The 26,195-nt window shown below is 41.4% G+C and overlaps 1 protein-coding gene across 4 annotated transcripts in view; it reads left to right on the forward strand.

Annotated features, from left to right (window-relative positions):
- The window catches only part of prkcab (protein kinase C, alpha, b), a 79,970-nt gene that overhangs the window by 38,317 nt on the left and 15,458 nt on the right, over positions 1-26,195 (forward strand). For all 4 annotated transcript variants that reach the window (XM_089018074.1, XM_089018073.1, XM_089018076.1 and 1 more), the window contains exons 4-5: positions 15,398-15,509; positions 16,804-16,932. In XM_089018074.1, coding sequence (XP_088874200.1) covers positions 15,398-15,509; positions 16,804-16,932 — 241 coding nt within the window. The remainder of the gene's footprint in view (positions 1-15,397; positions 15,510-16,803; positions 16,933-26,195) is intronic.

Below are 26,195 nucleotides of genomic sequence, written 5' to 3' on the forward strand. Positions count from 1 at the left end.
TATTACTTTGTTTTTTCGTGTGTGTATGTGTGTGTGACAGAGAGATTGTTGTGTCGGCTAATTAAAGCCTGATAATCATGAAAGATAAACTACAGTTAATCGTGGCAATCAAAATGCATGCAAATTATGCCTGACTAATTAATGGGCATACGCAGCCCCCATTTTGATGACAGTTAATGTGCCGAAATGTGCTTGTCTTGGTAAGAAATGTGCTTGTCTTGGTAAGAGGAAGAAACCCAATAAACATTTGCACAAAAAAAGATTAGATTTTTGGATTTGTTTTGTGGCATTTTGCAAGGTAAATCGGGTCAGGGATAAAAAAGAATATTCAGGGACCAATGCTAATTAGAGCTTACAATTAGCAATGCTACTTTCCAAAAGTGCGACAAGGGTCACAAGTGACAGTGTGCATTCTTTAATCTTCGCCTCTTATCCTTCATGTTTCCTGGAGTTCTTTACTTCTTTTCTGCAACTCGTGCATTCCGCCTCCATTGCCGTCTTGTCATCACAAATGCGAGTGTTAAGACTGTCAGGGGAATCAGGATTTGCTTTGCTGTCATAACTGCATTTCTCTATTATAGACGGCCACAAAAAAGCATGTGCCCGCACGCCAATTTTTGACTTGCGTGTGTTCGTGCGTTTGTTCGGCAGGTGACACACTTTAAAAAGCGACAAGTTTGCATTTTGTTGCAGTCAGCTGCATAGGACTGTCAGTCTCAACAACAATCTGACTTTTTCTCCGACTAGTATCAAGCATTTGAGTCCATCCGTTTACACTTTTTATTATTATCCGCGATGAGAAGAAAGGAGCGTCCGCGCAGAGCGCCGATGCATATGTGGAACCGTCGCGGCTTGGAATTGAAGCGCATTTACGTGGGACAGGAGATGCTAGAATTTCTTTTCATCAATGGATGCTACAGCTTCATGTTTGCTTTCAACATATAGCTTGTTGTAGACATGCACATTCCACCATGACGTCCCTGATCCGTTGGTGAAAAGGAGGCTTTGATCCTCTCCTCTTTCATCTGGAACTGCTTCATACAACAAAGAGTGTGCAGAAATTGCTTAAGATTGAATGGCTGTCAGTGTCTTTTGTGTTGTGTCACATTATTTTGTTTTTGACTTCAAGATGACCTTTACATCAGCTCCTGTATTTTGTTTTTGGATTGGATTGGATTTGCCTTTATTAGTCTCGCAGTGGAGAAATTTACATTTCACAGCAGCAAAGTGATGAAAGGAATGAAAGTAGAAAAACAAAATGCATGAGCTGCTGGAAAGGCAGCCACTCTCGCGGCGCCGTCTTGAAGTCAAAAGAACAAGCTGCTGTGAAATGTACATTTCTCCACTGTGAGACAAATAAAGGCTCATCTAGTCTAATATTATCTAATACGCTCGTCACTTCTGATCAAAATAGTTGATTGTTAAAGTAGCATCGGGGTAGAGGGTGGCGATGTGATAGTAGTGGCTGAAACATTTTATGCTTGACTGATGAAATAAAACATGGCCAGTACAGTTCATCAAAATTTTATGAGGCCTCAGATTGGACTCTCAATTAAACTACTTGACGACGATGCCATTAGGCTGATGATCTGAGAAATTTAGTGGTCGATAATTACGGCCTTTATTCGGCATTATTTTAGAGTTGTGTACTGTCAAAACCAAGAGACTGGAATATTATTCCACTCCTCAAGACTTAACACTGGAAAATAGACTTTAAAAAATATGATCCGGGTCTATAAAAAACTAAGTGGGGCTCAGAATTCAATGCAAACATGGTGGATCAGCATTAGGCTGTTATGCTGCAAGAAGTGGAATATGATGCAAACACAATTGAAGTTAGCCCAAAGTTGAAATTCTGTTAAATCCAGGCTAAAAAGTATGCCCAAAGCTATGATTAAGGTTTTTTTTTCAGCATTTCTTGAACATGTTTTCCCATATCACGCACTTGGGATGTATATGCTGTTTATAAGTTTAGTAAAATGGACTTTGTTTTAAAATGTCTTTAAATATATGTATTTTTAATGTCCAAAAAATTATGCCTTTTGGTATATTACCTTAATTTTGGCATATTAAGGGTTTTCTTTGGAAGGAGGTGAGTAACCATGTGAACTACATTGAGTAGCTTGATTATGAAATGCCCCATAAAAAGAAAGATATCGAGTCTTGCCCTCTCCTCATAAAGAAACCTGAAAGCAAACTTGATGAAGTCATTGTTGTGTCACATTTTTTAGCACATCAATTAATTGAGCTACCGACATCATGGAATCTTGAGGCGGTTGTGTCCATTTTAACTGCCATTCCCGGATTTATTTGGCCATTGAAAAGCATGACGTGGAGCACCATTTCGGCTTTTCTTGCAAGGGGATGCCGATAAAGCACTGGTCAGACCTTTGACAATGTTTTTCCCTCCCACCAGGGTGCAGCATTTATCTTTTGTACATCCGCCTCCATTTCAAGCTCAGATAACTCCAGACCCAAATAACTGAGGAATTAACTGTTTTTTGTCTGATGAAAGAAGAGAGTCTAAGATAAAAAGGTTTCTTCAGCCGTCATCTGTACTTCTTTGAAGGTGTCGGACGTTTCGCTTCTTATCCAAGAGGCTTCTTCAGCGAACTGAAGTATTACTGGTAGTACAAGCCCTATATATATATCCCTACTGTCCAGACATGGCGGTGCCGGACTCTGCTATGATAGGTCCCTGCTCTCAGGTTGGGGGGAGCAGAGGACTACTCCTTGCAGCTCCACTGATTGTTCCTATTGTTCTGACTAACGACTGGCCTGATTGCCCCACTTCAACCGGTATCACCTCATCAGTATTATTAATCCTATGTTGCCGAAGCAGGCCATTGTACGAACGATCCAAATTGAACTTCACCCCACCATATCGGTTTAATGAAGGATTTAGTTGTTTTATGAAAATCGCTTCTTTTACTCCCCTTTCAAACCATCTATGTTCTTTCGCTAAGATTTTAACCTCATTATCGTCAAACGAGTGGTTGCTAGCTTTTAGGTGCATATGTACTTCCGATTTAGGCCCACTAGTATTATCCCTGCGATGTTGATAAAGTATTTTTTGAGAATTTGTTGAGTCTACCCAATGTACTGCTTTACAATTCTCATTCTTACAATGTATTGAATAAACTACTAATTAGTTTTTCATTAGGCAGCCTATCTTTTGGATGCACTAATTTTTGCCTTAACGTGTTTAGCGGTTTGAAATAAGTAGGAATTTTGTGTTGCCAAAGTACTCTGGAGTTTTTCAGAAACTCCTGCAATGTAAGGTACTGCTACTCCTCTCCTTTTAGTATCTTCAGAATTGTTGGTTTCAGTCCCTATTCTGACCTTTTGACCTTTGTTGTCCTGAGGGTAACCACAGTTTGTGAGTGCTCTCCTGATATGAGAGTTTAAGGTTTCTTATGTTGCATTGAAAGTTTATGTAGTACTAAAACTCAACATTCCGTGGGTCCTGGAATTTGAGTGACAATGACAAAAATCCCGGTGGACACATTTTTGCGCATCGTCTGCCAGTGAATGAGTTAACATCACACGAGTCTCATAAACTAGCATTTGTAAAATCTCATTTCAGATATGAAACAAGATCAAGAAATTTCTTAATCAGTGAAACAATAGCAAGCAGTGTGTGCACAATGCGGGATGAGAAAATTAAATAGAACGCTTCACTTTAATGGGAATGAGAGTTTAATGAGTGGGGGATTTTGAAACGTAAAGCCCAATCAAGTCATACAATGCAATTCATCAGAAGGGATTTACAGAGCCAGCCAATCCCGTTTTATATGAAACACATCTATTCATGGCATTTATAGCAAACAGGTAAACAGTGCGTGTGTTTTAAGGGGTGCAGACTGCAACAGAGGAGTTGACCTATTCCTTCGCCTGCAGGCGGAGGGAGCTCATTGTTTAATGTCACCACCAGGGGAGAGACCATGGGGGACGTCAGTAAGAATTGGGTGCGGCGGCTGGATAAATTAGCGATGTGTGTTTTTTGTCAAAGTAAGATATCAAAACATGGAAGTTTATCTCACACAATGGGCAATAATCGGAACCGTCTCAAGACGAGTTATCTCCCACTTGTTTTTTTAGGGGGCTTTGGAGCAGGGGCGGGGAGGGGGTTGGGTTGACTTGGTGTGAAAAAAAAGATATTTGCGTCTGGACACACTGCTCTCCAATCCTCTTCTGAAAGTGAACAGAGGCATCCAGCCCTTCAGGGCCATTGATGCCGTGTGGTTTTGGAGGTGCACAAAAACAGTTTTTGGAGATGGATCTCCAAGTGAATGTTTTTGAAAATTAACAAAAGCTGAAAATGTTCTTTTGGGAAAACAGCACATTCCAAAGTAGGCATGTGCACATTTGTGCTCATGCGAGGATCACACAATAATTACAATACAATATTAATGCAATGCGTTTTCTGATCCGGTTACCCTCACTGTAAGCAGGTCAGTGGCGAAGAGTGTATTTCCCCCCTAGGCCTTTGCTAGTGTTACGTCTGAATCAATTCAACCCTTAATAACTATTTTATGACTTTAACAACCTTTATTGTAGCTACAGCTGGGACTGCGACTCATATAAAAATTGTGGTGTGATTGACTACAAGTCCACTAGAAGGTGACGTTAGCCAGCAAATAAGGTCTGCGAAAAGGCCTTGGTGTCGCCAACTTGAAATCGGATTAAAGAAACTGTTTGATCGACACTGATTTGATGCTACAGGGCCCACAGAACTGATTGTGAAGGCGTCCAGATCAATTTCTAACCCTGGTCACAAATGATGGTTGAAATGTGTTTGGTTAAATGATTAAATACGAAAACATTCACCTGGAAGCAGCACATCGGGGGAAGAGCAATGAAAGGAAGCTGAAAGAAAATGTGTAATTATTTTATCAGAATTCATGGACAAAATATTATATAACGGTGTATAAGGCACACCCAAAAGCTGTCATTTTTTTTCAGAAGATGACCTGCGCCTTATACACCAGTGAAGTAATATTGAGCCACAACAGGTTTCGCAACTACTGTCAGAAGCCACCGACTCCATTCCCCCCAACCACATCCCCTATAGAAGTAGTTCATAATCCCAACCTCTGTACATCCCAAACTGCTTGCCGGGAATGTGGGATGAAACCGGAGTACTTGGAGAAAATTCACACAGCCACAGAGAAAAAATGCAAAGTCCATACAGGAAGACCACAGGCAGAATCAAACCAGTCGACCACCAGCTGCAATATAGAGAGATCATTAAAAAAAGGAATTGTTTTACCACTCCCTACCGCGTTATATAGTGCCTTTTAATTCTGCCTGCTGTTTTTCTCATTCTAAACAAGCTTCTATTCACAACTCTAAAAATTTACACGAGCAGCGTGAGTCACATTTGCATTCATTCCGAGTGGCGAGCTGACATTTTCAACTCTACTGTCTCTCATCGCAGGTCTTTAACAAGCGCTGTAAATCATGTTGTTGGCGCTGCCGGTTCCCTCAGATAAAAGTACAGACAAAACATGGCAATCAATTTTCCCCAGGAGGCACCAGGCCAAGGTGCCACACTGGGCTCTTTGTGTCTGTCGCCATCTCTCCGACAAAGCGCCACCGGGGTATGTGGCGGGTCTCGGGGGGGGGGGGGGGGGGGGGTGTCTGCTTTCTGCTTCTTCCTCATTACGTCATGTGTCGCTCAAGAGGCTGAATGTGAAAATTCCTTGGATGCACATACTGTTTTTCCTCTTTCATTTTGACCCAGAAGCCGCAATAGAGAGGGAGTTCTTCACGATTTGCGAGGTGGTTATGGTGGTGGACCCCCAAAAAGCAGGCAGGAGGGAAGAGCAGGGTGTTTTTGACAGATTGTATTAAAATAAAGACAGCAGGAAAAAAACCTAAATCCTCAAAGTCATCAGAACAGAAAAGTCCAAAGTTTCAAACAAAACCATGATTAAAAATATGACAACATTAAACAAACCTGACGGGGTCAGACAAACAATGACCCGACACTGAACGGTCGTGCCGGGAGTTCTTTTAACTGCCACTGATTAAAACGACCAACACCTGTGCAGCTGCAGGCGGTGCCGACAGTGCCACACGTTGGTAGCTAACCGGAACGTGACAGAGTTACTGTATTTCTTGTCTTCTCGCTTCTTAAATTCAACACACATAAACCATCAGTATTACAAAGCTGTGTGAGACTTTCTCGAATGAATTGAACTGTCATGGGTCATTTTATTATCTCATGTCATCTCGTCCACTCCTCTAAATCATATGAGTGTAGATCGTGCCGATAATCCAGAGTTCATGACTCGCTAACACTTTGAGGATTAGTGGCCCTGCCGATGGGCCGGCTGCTGATCTTTTGGCGTTAATGTAACAAGTCTCTGATTACTTGACAGATAGGGGGCGGAGAACGACATCAGTCAACAAATGGGCGGTTCGGATAAAGTGATAAGATACATAAGCTGCCCGTGGCTTAGTTGGTTGGACGCAAAACTGTGTTTTCGCTACTTCCGACAAAGGGAACAGAGAACAGCTGTGAGTCTTATGCAATTTTCCCGAAATGAATAGTGAGCTCGCGCACGTATTGTAACACGACGGTGCATCGGTCAGCGCATTGGTAGTCTGCTGACTGGGAAAATTTGTCATTCACACTTCTAAAATATGTTTTTATGTGATTTAATTTCAGTACTTTGATTCTAAAACCACCACTGCAATGTGAGCTGTTTATTGAATGCACTGCCAGCCATGCTCTTCTAACATTTGAATACTACTCTATACGCATACTACATCAAATGCAGTTTATTTCTTAACATTCCCTTTTTGGCTAACTGGTGTTCCCCAGGGGTCTAGGCCGACAACCCAATTATTCGTTCTATACATTTCAAAATTGAATTGAATAAAAAAGAATTCAGCTTGGCAAATGCAATCATGATGCATTCACTTATACTTTTAGTTCTGTAGCACCATCATGATTTATACACCCAGTACACACGACAAACAAATCCCAACACAGTATTGTTGCAGATGGCCATTGAGGATTACCAAGTGTTTAATTAAATGTGAGGCCGCAAATAGGCTCGAACTTTTGATCTTATGTATTCCATAAGCGGCATGTACGTTCCATAATGCCCCTGGCTTTGTCGCCTTGTTGATGCTTCCGAAAACTCTGAGCCTTGTGCTCCATGTGTTTATCCTCACCAAAGATAAAAATTATCCTGTCGGTGCTGCCACTCACTGCAAATGGATTGGGATGTTAATGGAAAAATAAAGATCGAAGTCTATATCCACGCACATATAAAACAGGCGCCATATCCTCGTCGGTCTCATTAAATGCCGTGTTTGATGATGAAAGTTGAATTGCAATGAAAGGTGCCGTGTGCATCGATTAAAAACACTGGGTTTCCCCTGCCAATTAGACCAATAGGGGCCATGAGAAGGGGCCAAACGCCTGCCTGTTGTTTTTCTCTACTCTTTGCTCAGCATTTTATATAACGATATCACAGAAGTACATCAACGTCATCCCCTGGTAATTGACGACGCATCTCATCATCGAGAAATCTACCGATCCTTTAATCCGATGAGGCTGCTTTCGGGATGGCTCCGTGTAGCAATTCCATCTAATGAACTCATTCGTTGCTCTGCGTGTGCGCCTGCGTTGGCAAGTGAACACTACGTTTCATATCTTTAACGCCTTTTTTATGTTTAATTCCCGAGCTAGACAAGAAAGTTGCACAATCGGTGGAGGCAAACAACAAACGCGGCAATCGAATACAACAAGAAGCCCCATTGGTGAATCTTTTTGCATGCTGGATTACTACATTGCATCCCAAAGAGGTCACTGTCAATACAGTTTACACAGATTATTTTTTTTATTTTAACATCATTCGGAAACATCTGACTTAATGTAATGGGAAAGGAGAGCAACTATTGCTCATGTACTTTTCAGCCATTTATTTATTAGAGGTGAGCCAAAAATGAAAATGAAATGAAACAAAAAAAAAGAATGGCTAGTTTTCAAATCTGAAGTCAAGAATATTGTGGTTTACATCCGACAATTTGAAATTTTAGTTCGGACTTTAGCAAGCATCATGGAACTTGACATGTTTTATTTGCTTTCGAGGGCCGAATAAAATGATGTGGGGGGCCAGATCTGGCCCGAGGGCCTTGACTTTGATACTTGTGGTCTAGTCCATGCTAAAGCATGCATTCATTCCGAGTGGCGAGCTGACATTTTCAACTCTACTGTCTCTCATCGCAGGTCTTTAACAAGCGCTGTAAATCATGTTGTTGGCGCTGCCGGTTCCCTCAGATAAAAGTACAGACAAAACATGGCAATCAATTTTCCCCAGGAGGCACCAGGCCAAGGTGCCACACTGGGCTCTTTGTGTCTGTCGCCATCTCTCCGACAAAGCGCCACCGGGGTATGTGGCGGGTCTCGGGGGGGGGGGGGGGGGGGGGGTGTCTGCTTTCTGCTTCTTCCTCATTACGTCATGTGTCGCTCAAGAGGCTGAATGTGAAAATTCCTTGGATGCACATACTGTTTTTCCTCTTTCATTTTGACCCAGAAGCCGCAATAGAGAGGGAGTTCTTCACGATTTGCGAGGTGGTAATGGTGGTGGACCCCCAAAAAGCAGGCAGGAGGGAAGAGCAGGGTGTTTTTGACAGATTGTATTAAAATAAAGACAGCAGGAAAAAATCTAAATCCTCAAAGTCATCAGAACAGAAAAGTCCAAAGTATCAAACAAAACCATGATTAAAAATATGACAACATTAAACAAACCTGACGGGGTCAGACAAACAATGACCCGACACTGAACGGTCATGCCGGGAGTTCTTTTAACTGCCACTGATTAAAACGACCAACACCTGTGCAGCTACAGGCGGTGCCGACAGTGCCACACGTTGGTAGCTAACCGGAACGTGACAGAGTTACTGTATTTCTTGTCTTCTAGCTTCTTAAATTCAACACACATAAACCATCAGTATTACAAAGCTGTGTGAGACTTTATCTCGAATGAATTGAACTGTCATGGGTCATTTTATTATCTCATGTCATCTCGTCCACTCCTCTAAATCATATGAGTGTAGATCGTGCCGATAATCCAGAGTTCATGACTCGCTAACACTTTGAGGATTAGTGGCCCTGCCGATGGGCCGGCTGCTGATCTTTTGGCGTTAATGTAACAAGTCTCTGATTACTTGACAGATAGGGGGCGGAGAACGACATCAGTCAACAAATGGGCGGTTCGGATAAAGTGATAAGATACATAAGCTGCCCGTGGCTTAGTTGGTTGGACGCAAAACTGTGTTTTCGCTACTTCCGACAAAGGGAACAGAGAACAGCTGTGAGTCTTATGCAATTTTCCCGAAATGAATAGTGAGCTCGCGCACGTATTGTAACACGACGGTGCATCGGTCAGCGCATTGGTAGTCTGCTGACTGGGAAAATTTGTCATTCACACTTCTAAAATATGTTTTCATGTGATTTAATTTCAGTACTTTGATTCTAAAACCACCACTGCAATGTGAGCTGTTTATTGAATGCACTGCCAGCCATGCTCTTCTAACATTTGAATACTACTCTATACGCATACTACATCAAATGCAGTTTATTTCTTAACATTCCCTTTTTGGCTAACTGGTGTTCCCCAGGGGTCTAGGCCGACAACCCAATTATTCGTTCTATACATTTCAAAATTGAATTGAATAAAAAGAATTCAGCTTGGCAAATGCAATCATGATGCATTCACTTATACTTTTAGTTCTGTAGCACCATCATGATTTATACACCCAGTACACACGACAAACAAATCCCAACACAGTATTGTTGCAGATGGCCATTGAGGATTACCAAGTGTTTAATTAAATGTGAGGCCGCAAATAGGCTCGAACTTTTGATCTTATGTATTCCATAAGCGGCATGTACGTTCCATAATGCCCCTGGCTTTGTCGCCTTGTTGATGCTTCCGAAAACTCTGAGCCTTGTGCTCCATGTGTTTATCCTCACCAAAGATAAAAATTATCCTGTCGGTGCTGCCACTCACTGCAAATGGATTGGGATGTTAATGGAAAAATAAAGATCGAAGTCTATATCCACGCACATATAAAACAGGCGCCATATCCTCGTCGGTCTCATTAAATGCCGTGTTTGATGATGAAAGTTGAATTGCAATGAAAGGTGCCGTGTGCATCGATTAAAAACACTGGGTTTCCCCTGCCAATTAGACCAATAGGGGCCATGAGAAGGGGCCAAACGCCTGCCTGTTGTTTTTCTCTACTCTTTGCTCAGCATTTTATATAACGATATCACAGAAGTACATCAACGTCATCCCCTGGTAATTGACGACGCATCTCATCATCGAGAAATCTACCGATCCTTTAATCCGATGAGGCTGCTTTCGGGATGGCTCCGTGTAGCAATTCCATCTAATGAACTCATTCGTTGCTCTGCGTGTGCGCCTGCGTTGGCAAGTGAACACTACGTTTCATATCTTTAACGCCTTTTTTATGTTTAATTCCCGAGCTAGACAAGAAAGTTGCACAATCGGTGGAGGCAAACAACAAACGCGGCAATCGAATACAACAAGAAGCCCCATTGGTGAATCTTTTTGCATGCTGGATTACTACATTGCATCCCAAAGAGGTCACTGTCAATACAGTTTACACAGATTATTTTTTTTATTTTAACATCATTCGGAAACATCTGACTTAATGTAATGGGAAAGGAGAGCAACTATTGCTCATGTACTTTTCAGCCATTTATTTATTAGAGGTGAGCCAAAAATGAAAATGAAATGAAACAAAAAAAGAATGGCTAGTTTTCAAATCTGAAGTCAAGAATATTGTGGTTTACATCCGACAATTTGAAATTTTAGTTCGGACTTTAGCAAGCATCATGGAACTTGACATGTTTTATTTGCTTTCGAGGGCCGAATAAAATGATGTGGGGGGCCAGATCTGGCCCGAGGGCCTTGACTTTGATACTTGTGGTCTAGTCCATGCTAAAGCAGCAGGTGGAGCTCTAAACATAAAGTGTTATTTTATAGTGCACATGTCATGCATCACACCACGACATTTATTCACACAAATGCTTCCACCCCCATGCTGACATTTGAAAATACGCCAGCTATCCAGAAGCCAACACTGGTAACACTGACTGTTAGCTAATGCTAAAGTAATAACACAGCAGCTCTGCTTATTGTTTTGATTTCAACACCGCCATGCTTTCGTCTCATCTGATGACCGGGCTACGGCCATGTCTTGAAAGTTCCTTTGGATGTTTTCCTTGGACTGGCAGATTAAATCATGGGCAGAGAGCCAACATGTGGAGGTGTTGACTATGTAAATTAGCATCAGTTATGCAACAGTGAAGAACTGCTCCCTCACCGATCTTCAGTGATACCTCAGCTTTAGCTAACGAAATTTTCACATTACGAACGTTAAATTCGTGAGAATATAAACTTGGCATACAAACTATTTTTCGGGAAACACACGGAGCGCCACAATGAGTGATGTGTTGTTCACGAACGAGCCGGTTCTTGGAGCTGCTGAAATGGCAGCCGGCTTTGTTCGCCCTCTATTCCCCGACCCCAGTCTTCGGTTAAAGCCGCACGTGATTGGTCAAGATCCGTGGTAGAGTAGGGAGGGGAGACACGCAGCAGTAGACACGTAGCAGTACTCACGCAGCAGTGAGCGGGCGGAAGGGTTACAGAAACAGAAACACACACACACACATGAAAGGGAGACGACAGAGCTTGAAACAAAAAAACAAGAGTGAAAAAAAACAAAAAAATTACAAGTGAAATGTGAGAAAATGGATAGAAAACAGTGAAATTTGGACTCGTTTCCACTCTATTGATAGTTCAAAGGCAGAGTGTAGACTACAAGGATAAAATATCCCATCAATCAGGCTCCACAAATAACCCGCACAAGCCATCTGTACAATTTGAAGAGAACATACAAGCAAGGGAACCAGCAATTAATGAAGTTTCTAGTGTGTCTGCCTGCATCTGCTGCTGTTGCAATATCACAACTTCTAAGATGTACAACCCAGAGCTCCTTGAAACACTTTATGCAAAAAGCTATCCATTCCTTTGGATCCATTGGATATAAACAATATAAAATCCTTTGTTGTTGTTGTCGTTTTTTTTATATACGTATATTATCAAAGGTGGCCGACATACTGTACCTTCAAAATGTTTTAGTGGCACTGGTGAACTGCCTACGTGGGTCAGATGAGGTGAAATGGCTCTATATGAGCTTTGTCGGCTTTTTTTTAACACATCTACTTGGGGTCAGGCGGTGACTGAAAATAAGCAGAGCAACAAGTCCATAAACAATGGCAGCCAGCAGCCTTGGGGCACCGAGTTGACATTTAGCCTCTGACTTGTTTGACTTTCCGCAGAAGCTTTTGTTACTTGTGACTTAAAGGACAACCGACGTCTCCGGACAAGTTGTGTCCATAATTTTTTAAATGGTTTCAAATGACTTCTACTGAGCGTATTTTACAAAGATTCCACTGCATATAGCTATAGTTTACGTTTTAAGACTCACACTGAATATTCAGGAAGTCTTGTTTTTGAGTTGGTGACGAGTCCGTACGTGATGTCACTAAAGGACAGCCCTTGACCGTAAAAAAGACGCTTTGTAGCGGTCCTTCCATCATGGCAATGTATTTTGCTGTACTTGTGTTGTCTGGGGACCTCGTGTTGCCCCCAAAAGCCGCCAGAAGGCCAGAAGAGGGCGTCCAAGCGCCATATACAGCCTGTGGAAACAGAGATGGCCACAGGAGGTCGCCATTTTGTGCCTCTATTTTGGGTGAGAGATTTTCCCCCAATGTTGCCTCAAAATGGCACAAATAAATTATTTAATCGATTGCAAACATTTATACTTTCCTCTTCAGAACTATTTGAATCATATTCATAACTGGATGTGTAACAAGAAAGCATATTCTCCGAATCTGAAGCCATTGTTTTGATTCACAAGCAATGCAAGACGTCTTGGCGTGACGTCACGAACTGCGGGCGGGACTTTCTGAAAATGCTAATTCGCAGCTCAATTTTTTGCAGATTTTGCAGACACTTTCAGTCATTTTTATTGGTGTTTTGCATTTGACTAAAAATATCATACTGCCTGTTTTGGGTATTTTAGATGCTATAAAACGTTTTTCTGTTGTCAATTAAAAAAACAAAAAAAGTGACATCGGTTGTCCTTTAAGAAGCAACATTGCACATTTTAACAGAAGACACTCTGGGATAATCTTCGTCATCTGCAATAGAGACGGAGGGTTGATATTGTCAAACAGAGAAATACACTGGCGTTGGTGTATCGTAATTTAGTTCTTATACTGTCTCTCAGCCTAAGCTTTTTTTAGGATACGTTGGTTAGTCAATGTTGTGGAGGTTCAGGAGCCAAAAATGGCGGAAAACCCGGGAGGCCCCAATACAAAAAGAAGCACAAATTCCTGCACCATCTGGGTTTTTCTTTCCCTCCTCCTTCAAGGTGGGCTGGTGCCCAAGGAGCAAAAAATAGCAAGGCCTCCTGCCAATTAGAATTTTCCTTGACCAGTCATTTCGCTGCCAATCGCAACAATAACAACATCACATTCTGCTTTTGGAAGCATTTTCCCACCACTTCTCCTCGATTTTCATTTTTCTCAACTCCTCATATGAGAAGTGTCAGCAACGTGAACTTTACACATTGCCATGTAGACTAACAAAGGTCTGTCGCTTCCAGGTGAATATTTTGCCTTTATCTACTTTGGCTCCTTCTTGCTTGCTTTCTTCTTGTCAATGTATGTGTTGGTCCTCTTTGGAAAGAGATGACAATCTTTACTGGAGTGGGGGGTGGTGAAGATGACTTGCGCGTGAGTGTGATTAAAGTGAAGGAGAGTTGCGCAATGTCGTCTGCCTCACTCTCTCGTCCCAGCCCATCAGAATTCAGTGGGAAGACAGAGTCAAGACGACTGGGGATGGGTCGAGATGCAGTGGATGACCACAGTGTTCTACGTGTCTCACTGTGCCCTACTTGCGCTCCACAACACTTTGCTGGGCCCACCTTCATGCCTGTTGAACCAGTCTAGTGGTTTCCTCCACGCAATCTGCTGGGTCCAGGCTTTACATGCGTAGGTAGACAAGCCCTATAATAACCTACTGTCTATGTTGCATGCTCACTTAGACAGGGAGACTCGTGGTGGCTGGGACGCCTAACCCCATCACAGATCAAACAGACCTGCCCACTGCCTGATTGTCAATGTACACAGTTTGTATATGACATCATCGCCACCCAGGTAAATTTCTGATGAAAGTTGCAAGTCAGCTGACATTCGCTACATCTCACTTGAGACCCAAATGAGGACAAGCGCTGGAGAAAATGAATGGAAAGACGGATGTCTCATGTACATTTATTTTAATCTGTGACTATAAAAAGAACTACCGCCTTGCTGTTTCATTCAGGCGAAAAGTTCAATGAGATGTGGTATTATTAAGATTATTTGGCCAGAAGGCATGCAGCAGTGACAAGGGTCATATCATGGTGCCTTGAGATACAAAGGTCTTGATTTACCTTTTTTTTTCCTTTTGAGACACAGTCCAAGCTGTCATTTGACTGAATGTTTTGCTTTGCTTTGCGATCCAAGTACTCTATTGTGGCAATGATTCAATTTAATTAACAACAGTCTGGCAGACAGTTGACAAATCTTGAAGCTGTTTATTGCCTTTCCCAGCCGACTGTCAAACTAAACATAAAGAGAATTACACTATGTGTATTTAAAGCAACCACGTAACTTGGTCTTTCATAGTGTCTGCTCATAGATTGCCCCTACCTGGACAAATATATATGAAATAAACACACAGGATAAAGCACAGGATCAGAATCAGAATCAGAATCATCTTTATTGCCAAGTATGTAGAACACACAAGGAATTTGTTTCCGGTAGAACACGCTGCACTAGTATCGTCGTCAAAAAAACTGCTAAGTGGCACTATACAGTTCCATTTTGGCTACTGTTGAAGAGTTCAAAGAGTTCAAAGAGTTAATGGCTTGGGGGAAGAAGCTGTTTAAATGTCTGCTGGATTTGGTGCACATGGATCGGTAGCGCCTGGCTGAGGGGAGTAGCTGGAAAAGGTGGTGGGCAGGGTGCGGAGGGTCCAGTAGGATTTTCCGCGCCTTTGGATTCTTGCAGTGTGCAAGTCCTCGAGAGTAGGTAGGGCGGTGCCAATGATTTTTTCCGCCGTCCTAACTGTCCGTTGAAGTCGGTTGAAGTTGAAGTCATATCGTTTCTGGCATGGCAGAATGACTAAAGATACACGTCCACAAAATGAATCATTTTATGTTTGTCAGTAGATCGGTTGGAATCAATATCTTAGCGCTAACATGCTAACAGTACTTCCTGCTCTCATCTTTACAGGATCCCAGAAGCAAGCACAAGTTCAAGATACATTCCTATGGCTCTCCCACTTTTTGCGACCACTGTGGCTCACTGCTCTACGGCCTCATTCATCAGGGCATGAAATGTGATAGTGAGTATGGCATCTATGAGTCCACGTGTTCTATCTTTGTACCATCCCAAATGAGAACAGATGGAAGTACAGTTGATGGTCAAAAACTCAGCTCACAACAGTCTCCACACAACTCCGAATGTTTCTATCCACACTGTGACTTCCTTTTTTCCTACTGTCATTATGACAATGGCACCCAATAGGCCCTCCTATTACTGCATCACCAAACTTTAACCATCCAAATGCTAACATCAAACATATCACACACATGAAATAGAACTCAAGTGAGCATTTGTCTGTTGTGCCAGACAAGAAGCAGCAAAGAGGGAAGATTTGAACCAGTGACTTTTTGCCAATGACCATTTTAACTTATTGTAGAATAAAACAGGCTAGCTAGAGAGTATGACAACCTAGCATAACAGTCTGTAATTATTCGCTTAGTGGTTCTTTACCAACTCGCACAAACAAATCAAGTGCCAAACTATTTCTTTGGCTTATCAAAAAAATGCAATAAAACAACACCATAATAGAAGTGTTTTATAGCATCACTCAGAGCTGCTTTTTGCAAATTTTTTTTTTTTTGTGTTAATGTCCTCAATGTTTTTTGTTAATCACCTCTACTTTTAAACATTTTATGTTTAGATTTTATTATGTTACCATGTACAATGTGTTGTAAAAGTTATCTTGTAATGACTTTGTGGTCTCTCCATTTTATAGTGTTTTACCTATCACGGGTGGATCTAAAATGGTGGTTCACTGTGTGTAAAACTAGATGGATTATTTTCGTATTCCTCCATTTTCTCTCTCATCGCATTTCTTTCCTCTCAGTCCGCCGTGCCCCTCATCTTCGTAAGTCATCTCCATCCATCACCTTCACCTTCACCCACTCTTTGCTCTTATACGCTCCATCCATCTGCGGGTCTCTGCTCGAAGCCCTGATCGTAGATAGGTAATGGAAATATGGCAGAACAAATTGGTATGAGAAAACCCATTCTGAGTTTCTCCTCCTCCTCCCTCTCTCTAACCGTGTACTTCTACTCCTCGCGTGAGGTGTTGGCTCCACAGGTCGGCAAAATCTATGCAGAAAAGGTGCAGTGCTCTTACGTGCTTACAGACCACAACATTTGATATAGATGAACTTTATTAATTGAACAAGGATTTACTTTTTCCCACAGAGACTGTATGTGCAGCATGTATGAAGTTTCACACGTAAAAAAAATCAGCTGACTGTATAGTAGCCAGGTAGTAATTTATCTTTTCTTTGAAACCTAACACCCCCTTTGCTCTCCTTTGCCTCACAATTTGCCCCGTCCAGCCTGCGAAATGAACGTGCACAAGCAATGTGTGGTCAACGTACCAAGCCTGTGCGGGACAGACCACACCGAGCGTCGGGGTCGACTCTTCCTCAAGATTGAGGTCACCAGTGACAGGCTACACGTCACAGGTCAGTCTTAATGCCCGCCCAGCCCAGTGTGGCGTGTGCGTGTGTGTGTGCGTGCGTGCGTACGTGTGTACGTGTGTGAGAGAGAATGACGTGTGGAAGCAGCTTCCCTGCTGCGACTGAAAGATGCTGTGAAAGATTTCAGAACTGTTCACGCTAATCTCCACGCTCATTCATGTTCATAAACTGGAGGCTTTGTAATTTGTTTGGATGTGTGTCATCGTGCACTTTTGACTCTGGGACACCAATGGTGCATAATGGGTGTGCACTTGCTGCCTTAACCTAGATTTTCCCCTTGGTAAGGCTGTGTCAAGCAAAATAACTGCGAGCTGTGATCTCAAAATATGTGTTGCTCCACCCATTATCTGAAATATGATGGAAATTTTACCTTAATTCATTCACTGCGAGACGTGCAAAAATGTGTCCACTCCAGTGCCAGGGTTTTTGTCATTGTCACTTGAATTCCAGGACCCATAGAATGTTGAATTTTTGGACTACATAAACATTAAATACAGCGTTAGAAACTTCGACTCTCTTCTTTCATCAGAAAAAAAAGAGTTAATTCCTAAATTATATGGGTATGGCGTTATATGAGCTTGAAATGAGCGTGGCTGTCCAAAATACAATGCAATGCATATATATTGGTTTATATAGCGCTTTAACAAGAGCTGGTCCTGGAATTCAAGCTGGAACTAACCGCTAACATGGAAAACAAGTGAAATACTACCCCCTTGTGGAAAAGAAAAAATATTTGCCAGAGCCCAGGGCCAGCACTTTATCGGGACCCAAGACTGAAAAAACTGAACCCGAACAAATTTAAATCCCGAATAAATTCATGAATGGCATGAAAAATAATAATAATAATAATAATAATAATAATAATAATAATAATAATAATAATAATAATAATAATACATTTCATAAATAAAACATTCCACTTATTGTCTCCATTGAATTGAAACGGAATATCCATTCCGGCCCCAGCCCAAAAATAAATAAATAAAAAAACACCAACCCCATGATTTTTTCCCTCCGTTTCCGTGGCTACCATCCTCATAAACACAAGGAGGGTGGCTACAATGCAACTCACAAATCAAAGGGACACATTGAATTGCACTTAATGTTGAGCAAAGAGAACATGACGATTTTCAATGAGGGGAAAGAGAGAGGATGCCCTTGACGGACATCCCAAAAATGAAACAGTCATTACTTGTGTGTGTGTGTGTGTGTGTGTGTGTGTGTGTGTGTGTGTGTGTGTGTGTGTGTGTGTGTGTGTGCGTGCGTGTGTGTGTGTGTGTGTGTGTGTGTGTGTGTGTGTGTGTGTGTGTGTGTGTGTGTGTGTGTTTGTGTGTGCGTCAGATGTAATGATGTAATTATTTGATTGCCAACACAAAAAAACAACTTAATTGTAATTGCTTGGAAAAACATCAATATCTGCAGTATGTCAGCATCTTACTAAGTCCTACGCAGATGTCTTTGTTGGTAGAGCAACACTTCCAAATTAGCCTGTCACTCAAACGCAGCACCTGGATTGGGGAATGACGCAGTATAATAACCCTCAGGGAAGTAAAGCAAAGTGACAGCTAGGTCACTAATATAACCTCTTCAGCCCTTGATGTCTCTCTCTCTCTCTCTTCTCTCTCTCTCTCTCTCTCTCTCTCTCTCTCTCTCTCTCTCTCTCTCTCTCTCTCTCTCTCTCTCTCTCTCTCTCTCTCTCTCTCTCTCTCTCTCTCTCAAATACTGAGTCAAAAACACCAGAATGTGTCCAACTCTCACGTGTGCAACATGACGTGCTGTTTTGGATCTCTGGCAATGCACAGAAGGGATGCAACCATAGCTCAAATTTTGGCCTTGTAGTGATATCCCGCCTCCCCCCACCCCCAACCGCAGATTATCAGACATTCTTAACTCGCACACGGCATTGTTATGCAACAACACATTAGAATTTGAAAGCCCTTTCGTGATGATGCTGTCGGCCCGCTGATGCACCACACGCAGCCGCCCAAACCGGGGATCACATTTGGCCATTTTAATTTTTAATGTGAAGCAACTGTTGCGCTTTTACTAAATTTTAATGTTTATTAAGTTGTTCTGCATTTTCACTTTCATATAGAAATCTAAGTACACTTAAGTACAGTAATACCTCTGCTTATGAATGCTTTAGCAAACAAACTTTCTGCCTTACCAGACCACACGGCCGAACAGCGCCATAGTGGCTGCCAGACTACTTTTCCACACACTTTTTCTCTGAGTGCATACGTGGTTTGTTATCAAGGATACATTTGCTATTATGGGACCGAAAAACACCCCACCACAGGCTAGCTTCAGCCGAAGAGGACACAGAACAAAATTATGGTCGAGCAGAAGGAAGGAGATCATCGAGAAACACAAACGAGGTGTGCGTTTCTGTGACTTAGCGTCCCAGTACCAGTATGCTAAGTCGACCATTGCTACCATCCTTCGGAACAAGGAAGCTATTAAAGGTGCGTGTGTTGCTAAGGGTGTTTCCATGTTGTCTAAGCAACGATCTCAGGCAATAGAAGAGGTTGAAAAACTTCTGTTAATTTGGATTAACGAAAACCAGCTAGTCGTGGACAGCGTGAGTGAAGGAATTATCGCAGAGAAAGCACGGCAACTTCAGTCGGATGTCGTCAAGAGGCAACCTGGAAGGTTAGCCACGGATGGTTCGAGAACTTTAAGCATCGTACAAGGATTCATCGTGTCATTCGTCATGGTGAGGCAGCCAGTTCTGACAATAAAGCTGCCGAAGCTTACAAGGAATCAACATGGTGGAAGAAGAAGGCTACGTTCCTCATCAACTGTTTAATGCTGATGAAACCGGCGTTTTTTTGAAAAAAAATGCCTCACTGGATTTTCATTACACAGGAAGAGAAGTCTGTCCTTGGGCATAAGCCTATGAAAGATACGTCTGTGTAACCCCTCAGTCGTACAGGAGTGGTCCATCGATGAGAAGGTTTCTTCAGACGTCATCTGTACTTATTGAAGGTGTCGGACATTTCGCCTCCTATCCAAGAGGCTTCGTCAGCGAACTAAAGTCTGACTGGTCGTATCGGCCCTATTAATATATCCCCTATATTTATATATACCCTAATGTCCAGACATGGCGGCGCCGGACACAGCTATGATAGGTCCCTACTCTCAGGTTGGGGGGAGCAGAGGACCACTCCCTGTGGCCCCACTGATTGTTCCTACATTCCTGACTAACGACTGGCCTATTTGCCCCACTCCCACTGGTATCACCTCATCAGCATTACAAATGTTGCCTAACCTGTGTTGCTTAAGCAGGCTATTGTATGAACGATCCAAATTCAACCTCACCCCACCAGACCGGTTTAATGAAGGATTTAGTTGTTTTATGAGAATCGCTTCTTTTACCCCCCCTTTCAAACCATCTATGTTCTTTCGCTAAGATTTTAACCTCATTGTCGTCAAATGAGTGGCTGCTAGCTTTTAGGTGCAAATGTACTGCCGATTGAAGCCCACTAGTATTATCCCTGCGATGTTGATAAAGTCTTTTTTTGAGAATTTGTTGAGTCTCCCCAATGTACTGCTCTTTACAATTTTCATTCTTGCAATGTATTGAATAAACTACATTACTTTGTTTTTCATTTGGTAGCCTATCTTTTGGATGCACTAATTTTTGCCTTAACGTGTTTATCGGTTTGAAATAAGTAGGAATTGTGTGTTGCCAAAGGACTCTTTGTAATTTTTCAGAAACTCCTGCAGTGTAAGGTACTGCTACTCCTCTCCTTTTTGTATCTTGAGAATTTTTGGTTTTATTCCCTATTCTCTCTTTCTGCCATTTGTTGAATGACCACTGAGGGTATCCACAGTTAGTGAGTGCTCCTGATATGTTTTGACTCCTTTTGTCTACCTTCAATGCTAGTTGGTATTAGTTTAGCCCTAAGCTGGAGGGTTCTGATAACTCCTAGTTTGTGTTGTAAAGGGTGGTTAGAGTCAAAAAGTAAGTATTGGTCAGTGTGCGTAGCCTTCCTAAAGACTTCTGTTTTTAGCGCTCTGTCCTCTTTTATAATTACTTTACAATCCAAGAGGGCTAGTTGGTTCTCTTTTAATGTCCTCACGAGTAAATTTAATGTTGAAGTCTACAGAGTTGAGGTGATCTGTGAAGGATTGAATTTCTTGTTTTTTAATTATGACAAAAGTATCGTCCACGTATCTAAACCAGTGTCTAGGTTTTGTCCCCGGGAAGGATGTGAGGGCCTGTTTCTCCATCTCTTCCATGTACAGATTAGCCACTATGGGTGAAACTGGTGAGCCCATAGCACAACCATGAATTTGTTTATAAAATTTCTCCCGAAATTTTATAAACAAATTTAAAATTAGTTCGCTGACGAAGCCTCTTGGATAGGAGGCGAAACGTCCGACACCTTCAAAAAGTACAGATGACGGCTGAAGAAACCTTCTCACCTATGAAAGATAGTCTAACCGTACTTCCTGCTGTCCCTCACTCCCACCTCCTCCCACTCCATTCCATCAAGCCATCAACGACCATTACAGAGGTAAATAAAATGACTTTATTATAAAGTACAGTGTATTTAATTAATTAAAATACAATAGCACGTTTATTATACATAAAATACGGTATATTTTGTGTAGTTTTATGGGTTATGTAGTAAAAAATTATGTTTTATGGGGATCATGGAACGGATTATTCCCATTTTTATGGTTTCCTATGGAAATGAATGTTTGGAAGGCACACTTTTCACCTTGCACACATTTTCTGGGAACCAATTAAGTTCGTAAGCTGAGGTATCACTGTATATCCTTTGCAAAATGTAATTTTCCTTTCATTTAAAAATTACATTTTGGTCCTACATAAGTCAGAAACCAAGATATTGTATCGCTGTACAAAAGGACCACTCACACACAAAGGCACTTTTCACATCATATGTTATCTTTCTCTGGAACCTTTGATGTACATACATGTTGATTTCTTACAACCAAACAAGGTGGCACATGCACACTTATTCGTGTTGGCAAGTAGTTCACAGAGAGTGAACAGAGGGGAGGATACACACGGCAAGCAGCTCTCGTTGTAACTAAGCAACAACAGACAGTAGAGATGAGACTTGATCACACTTTCATTGTGTGTTTGTGTGTATGTGTGTGTGTTTTGCTTGTTATATATGTTTACAGTACAAGTTGCTTGCCCGTCAAGCTTCAAGGTGCGACTGTGCTCTCTGTCTTCATTGGCAAGCCATGTCAACAACCTACAGCATAGGTGTCAAAGTCAAGGCCCGCGGGCCAAATCCGGCCCGCCACATCATTTTTTTCGGCCCGCGAAAGCAAATCAAACTTGTTAAATTCCATGATGATTGCTAAATTCTGAGCCAAAATGTCATATTTTTGGATGTCAACCACAATAAAAGTCATTATTCTTGACTTCAGATTTGAAAACGAATTCATTAATTTGCTGTGTGCTCTATATGTAATATTTGAAGGGATTTAAACATTCTAATGGGTTCCCCAAATTCATAACGGCCCTCGAGAGGAAACCATAACTACAATGTGGCCCGCGGCAAAAAATGACTTTGACACCCCTGACCTACAGGATAAAGAAATGCAAAGAAAGATGACATCCATTCGAGCATTTAAGCCCTAAAATGTCTCTTGTTTTTATTTAAATACTAAATATTCTCTCTGTTGTGAGTGTTTAGGAACCTAAAAAGGACATTTTTTAAATGGATTGTGTCTGTCGTCGTTTCAGCATTGGCCTACAAGAGCATAAGTAGTACATTGATGTTAATATGGGTGTCGAATACGTATATTGAGAAAAAAAATATGTCAAGATATTTTCTATCTCTAACTTGTTCACTGCCAGATGATGTGCAAAAATGTGTCCACTCCAGTCTCAGGGTTTTTGTCATTTTCACTTGAATTCCAGGACCCCAGAATATTGAGTTTTAGGACTACATAAACATTCAATACAGCTTTAGAAACCAGACTCTCTTCTTTCATCAGAAAAAAAAGGGTTAATTCCTTAATTATAAGGGCATGGACTTATACGCTTGAAATGAGGACGGTTGTGCAAAATACAATGCAATACATATATATTGGTTTATATAGGGCTTTAACAACAGCTGAAGCTGGAACAAAGCGCTAACATGTAAAAAAGGGAAACGCTGCCCCCTTGTGGAAAAGAAAGAAGAAATATTGCCAGCGACCATTGCCAGAGGCCATGGCCATCGCTTTATCGGCACCTAAGCATGAAAAAAAAAACTTCGGGAATGACGATCTACGTCATATTTTCAATTCCTGAATAAATTCGTGAATGGCAGTAAGTGAGTTAATATTCATTTTAAGGCTCATATTACAAAGTAGTAGTTTTATTAATCACATTATGTCTGAGCCTGCATCTCGTGCATCCTAAAACATTCTTTGCTGCGGTGAACTTGACACTATTAGCCCTCATATTATGTTAATTTTACTCGTTTCCGTTTTTGTGTTGAATAAAACAGTGGATATCCTTTCTTTTTCCTTTCTTCAAAACTTGTCTAAAATATCCCAATGGGATAGAAAATATGTTGTATTTTTATAACATCTCAGAAACACAAAACAGTTATTTGACTGTTTTGTGTGGATTTTTACAATCAGGTAAAAAATGACCCACAACATAATCGTGATTTTTTTTCCCCGCCCAACATTATATGAGGGTGAAGACCCAATTGTTGTCATGTGTGATTTATTTTCTTACCATCAAGGACAAAAAAATTGTACTGAATGTACCAAAATCTTAAGCTAGACATCAATGCTTGCTTATGAATGCTCCAACGGCCTTGTATTCCTCCACTATTTTGGTTTTCCTGCAATCTTCTCATTTATGTGCATTTGTTTGCTTGATTTTGCATGTGAAAAGTTGCTTTGGCGTTGCCTTGAAACTGCATGATGCCTGCAAAGCACAGGGGGAGGAACATTGACATAATAATGTGGGCTGCTGAGCTTTTTCATGTCCGCCTGCATTTCATTTGCTTATGTGTAGCATTACATTTATACCCCCTCGCCCCCCACTACCACCGCCCCATTTGCCCATATGAGAATGCATGTGATGCAATGAGAGGAGGGGGACATTCTATGCTCTCAAGTAGGTATTGAAGTAAATTTGGAGGTTGAGTTACGCGCATGGAGAAAAAGGTAAACATGTGTGACGTTGGCAGTTATTTTGCAGCGTGACTACACTGTCCTCTGTTGGTGGGAATTAATTTTGCATGTAAAGTTGACTTCAACTTGTCACTGCGTTTTTCCGGTGTATAAGGTGAACACACAAGCCTTAATTTTCTTCAAAAGCCTTATACTCCAGTAGTGCCTTATACAATGGGAAAATATGGTCATTCCCTCTCAGATATGAATCCTCGAATTCAGAATACATTTTTTTTAATTACTAACACCCTTACGCCCGCCAGACTTTGAACCTCAGTTGTTAACAATAGAGGAAAATGTAACTATATTGCTTTTGTATCTTGTGAAATAATTTCCAGTCAATAAAGTTGATGGGGAAAATAAAAGGATCCATCGAAAACGAATGCTTTTATGACATGTTGCATCTCATGTGCATCCTCATGAAAGATTCTATTTGTTGATGCTTTTGTCATAACTCAAAAAATGAGAGTCCGTCCGTATGGTCATTTACTGTAGATATTGTCGCCATGGTGAAAGTGGCAAGCTCTCGCCCCCAACCATACGCGAGCGTACACACACACACACACACACCTTTTCCATCCCATTGCTGTTGCTATGTAACAGCCCTCTTCGCGCTCCCATTTGTCAGTCCTCACACAGGCAAATGTCACACTTTTTGCCTCCGGGTGTCTCTGGATCAAAACTGACGGAGTAAGATGTGCTCCTCATACACTCTTACTGTATTTTTTTTTTTTTTTTTTGTGTGTGTGAAAAAATAGCATCGACTGTGGTAGGCAGGCTCCCTCTATTCGGTACACAAAACAATAGCCGCTTTAAACTTGATTGGTTGATTGATTGAATTATTTGTGTGTTTATTTATTTATCTATGTATTCATTTATTTGTGTGTTTATTTTGCAAAATGGATTTGGGTTAGGGCGGCCCGGTAGTCGACCGGTTAGCACACGGGTGTCAAAGTCAAGAACCCGGGGCCACATCTGGCCCACCACATAATTTTTATTCGGCCCGCGAGAGCAAATCAAATTAGTGAAAGTCCGAACCAAAATTTCAAATTGTCGAATGTAAACCACAATAACAGTCATTATTTTTTACCTCAAATTCTAATACTATGATCTATGTTTTGTTTTGATATCTGGATCAGATGATGCTCAATGTGACTATGGTTTCCCTTTTCTAACTGTTCTCAAAAAAAAATAATAATAATAATAAAATTAAAAAAATTGAATACTAAATATAAATATTTTTTTCTGCGCTCTACAGCACATATATGTGGAGGGGATGATACATTCTAATGCCGTCCCCAAATTCATAACGGCCCCTCGAAAGGAAACCTTAACTCCACTGTGGCCCGCGGCAAAAAAATGACTGACACCCATGGGTTAGCATATCGACTTCACAGTGAAAAGGTTGTGGGTTCAATCCCTGCTCCAGCGACCCTGTGTGGCGTTCTCTGCTTGCATGTTCTTTCTGGGCCTGTGTGGGTTTTCTAGTCCGATTTCCTCCCACATTCTAAAAAAACATGCCTGACAGGCCGATATAATAATAATAATAATACAGTAAAGTCTCGTTATATCGATATTCAAGGGAGTCCGAAAAAATATCGATATAACCGGGACTATCGATATATCCGACCCTGTTTGCATGTAATTTTCTCCGTGCGTGCATAGAAATAGTATCGATATAACCGGGACTATCGATATATCCGATATCGATATAACGAGACTTTACTGTAATAATAATAATAATAATAATAATACATTACATTTTAAGTGCCTTTCAAAGCTGTCAAGGACACACAAATAGAATGCAATAAATAAAATACAATTATAAATAGAAACACTCCAAATTGACCCTAAGTGTGTGAGTCGGAGCGCAAATAGTTGTTTTGTTTCTGTGTGCTCTGTGATTGAAATTCCCCTTTCTATCAATTGCTAGTGAGTCACTCGGCATTATTATCTTGGTAAAACGACTTGACTTTGAGCCATCCCTTGGAAATGGATGTTGTTAGTGAAAATGATGTTCATCCAAAACGCATATTGTGTCTCACAGTGGAACTTTGTGGAAATTTAAGCCTCACTGCGCCCCCAAT

The sequence above is a fragment of the Hippocampus bargibanti genome, linkage group LG17 (assembly GCF_051943395.1).
Source record: "Hippocampus bargibanti isolate YZ-2025 linkage group LG17, ASM5194339v1, whole genome shotgun sequence".
NCBI lineage: Eukaryota > Metazoa > Chordata > Actinopteri > Syngnathiformes > Syngnathidae > Hippocampus > Hippocampus bargibanti.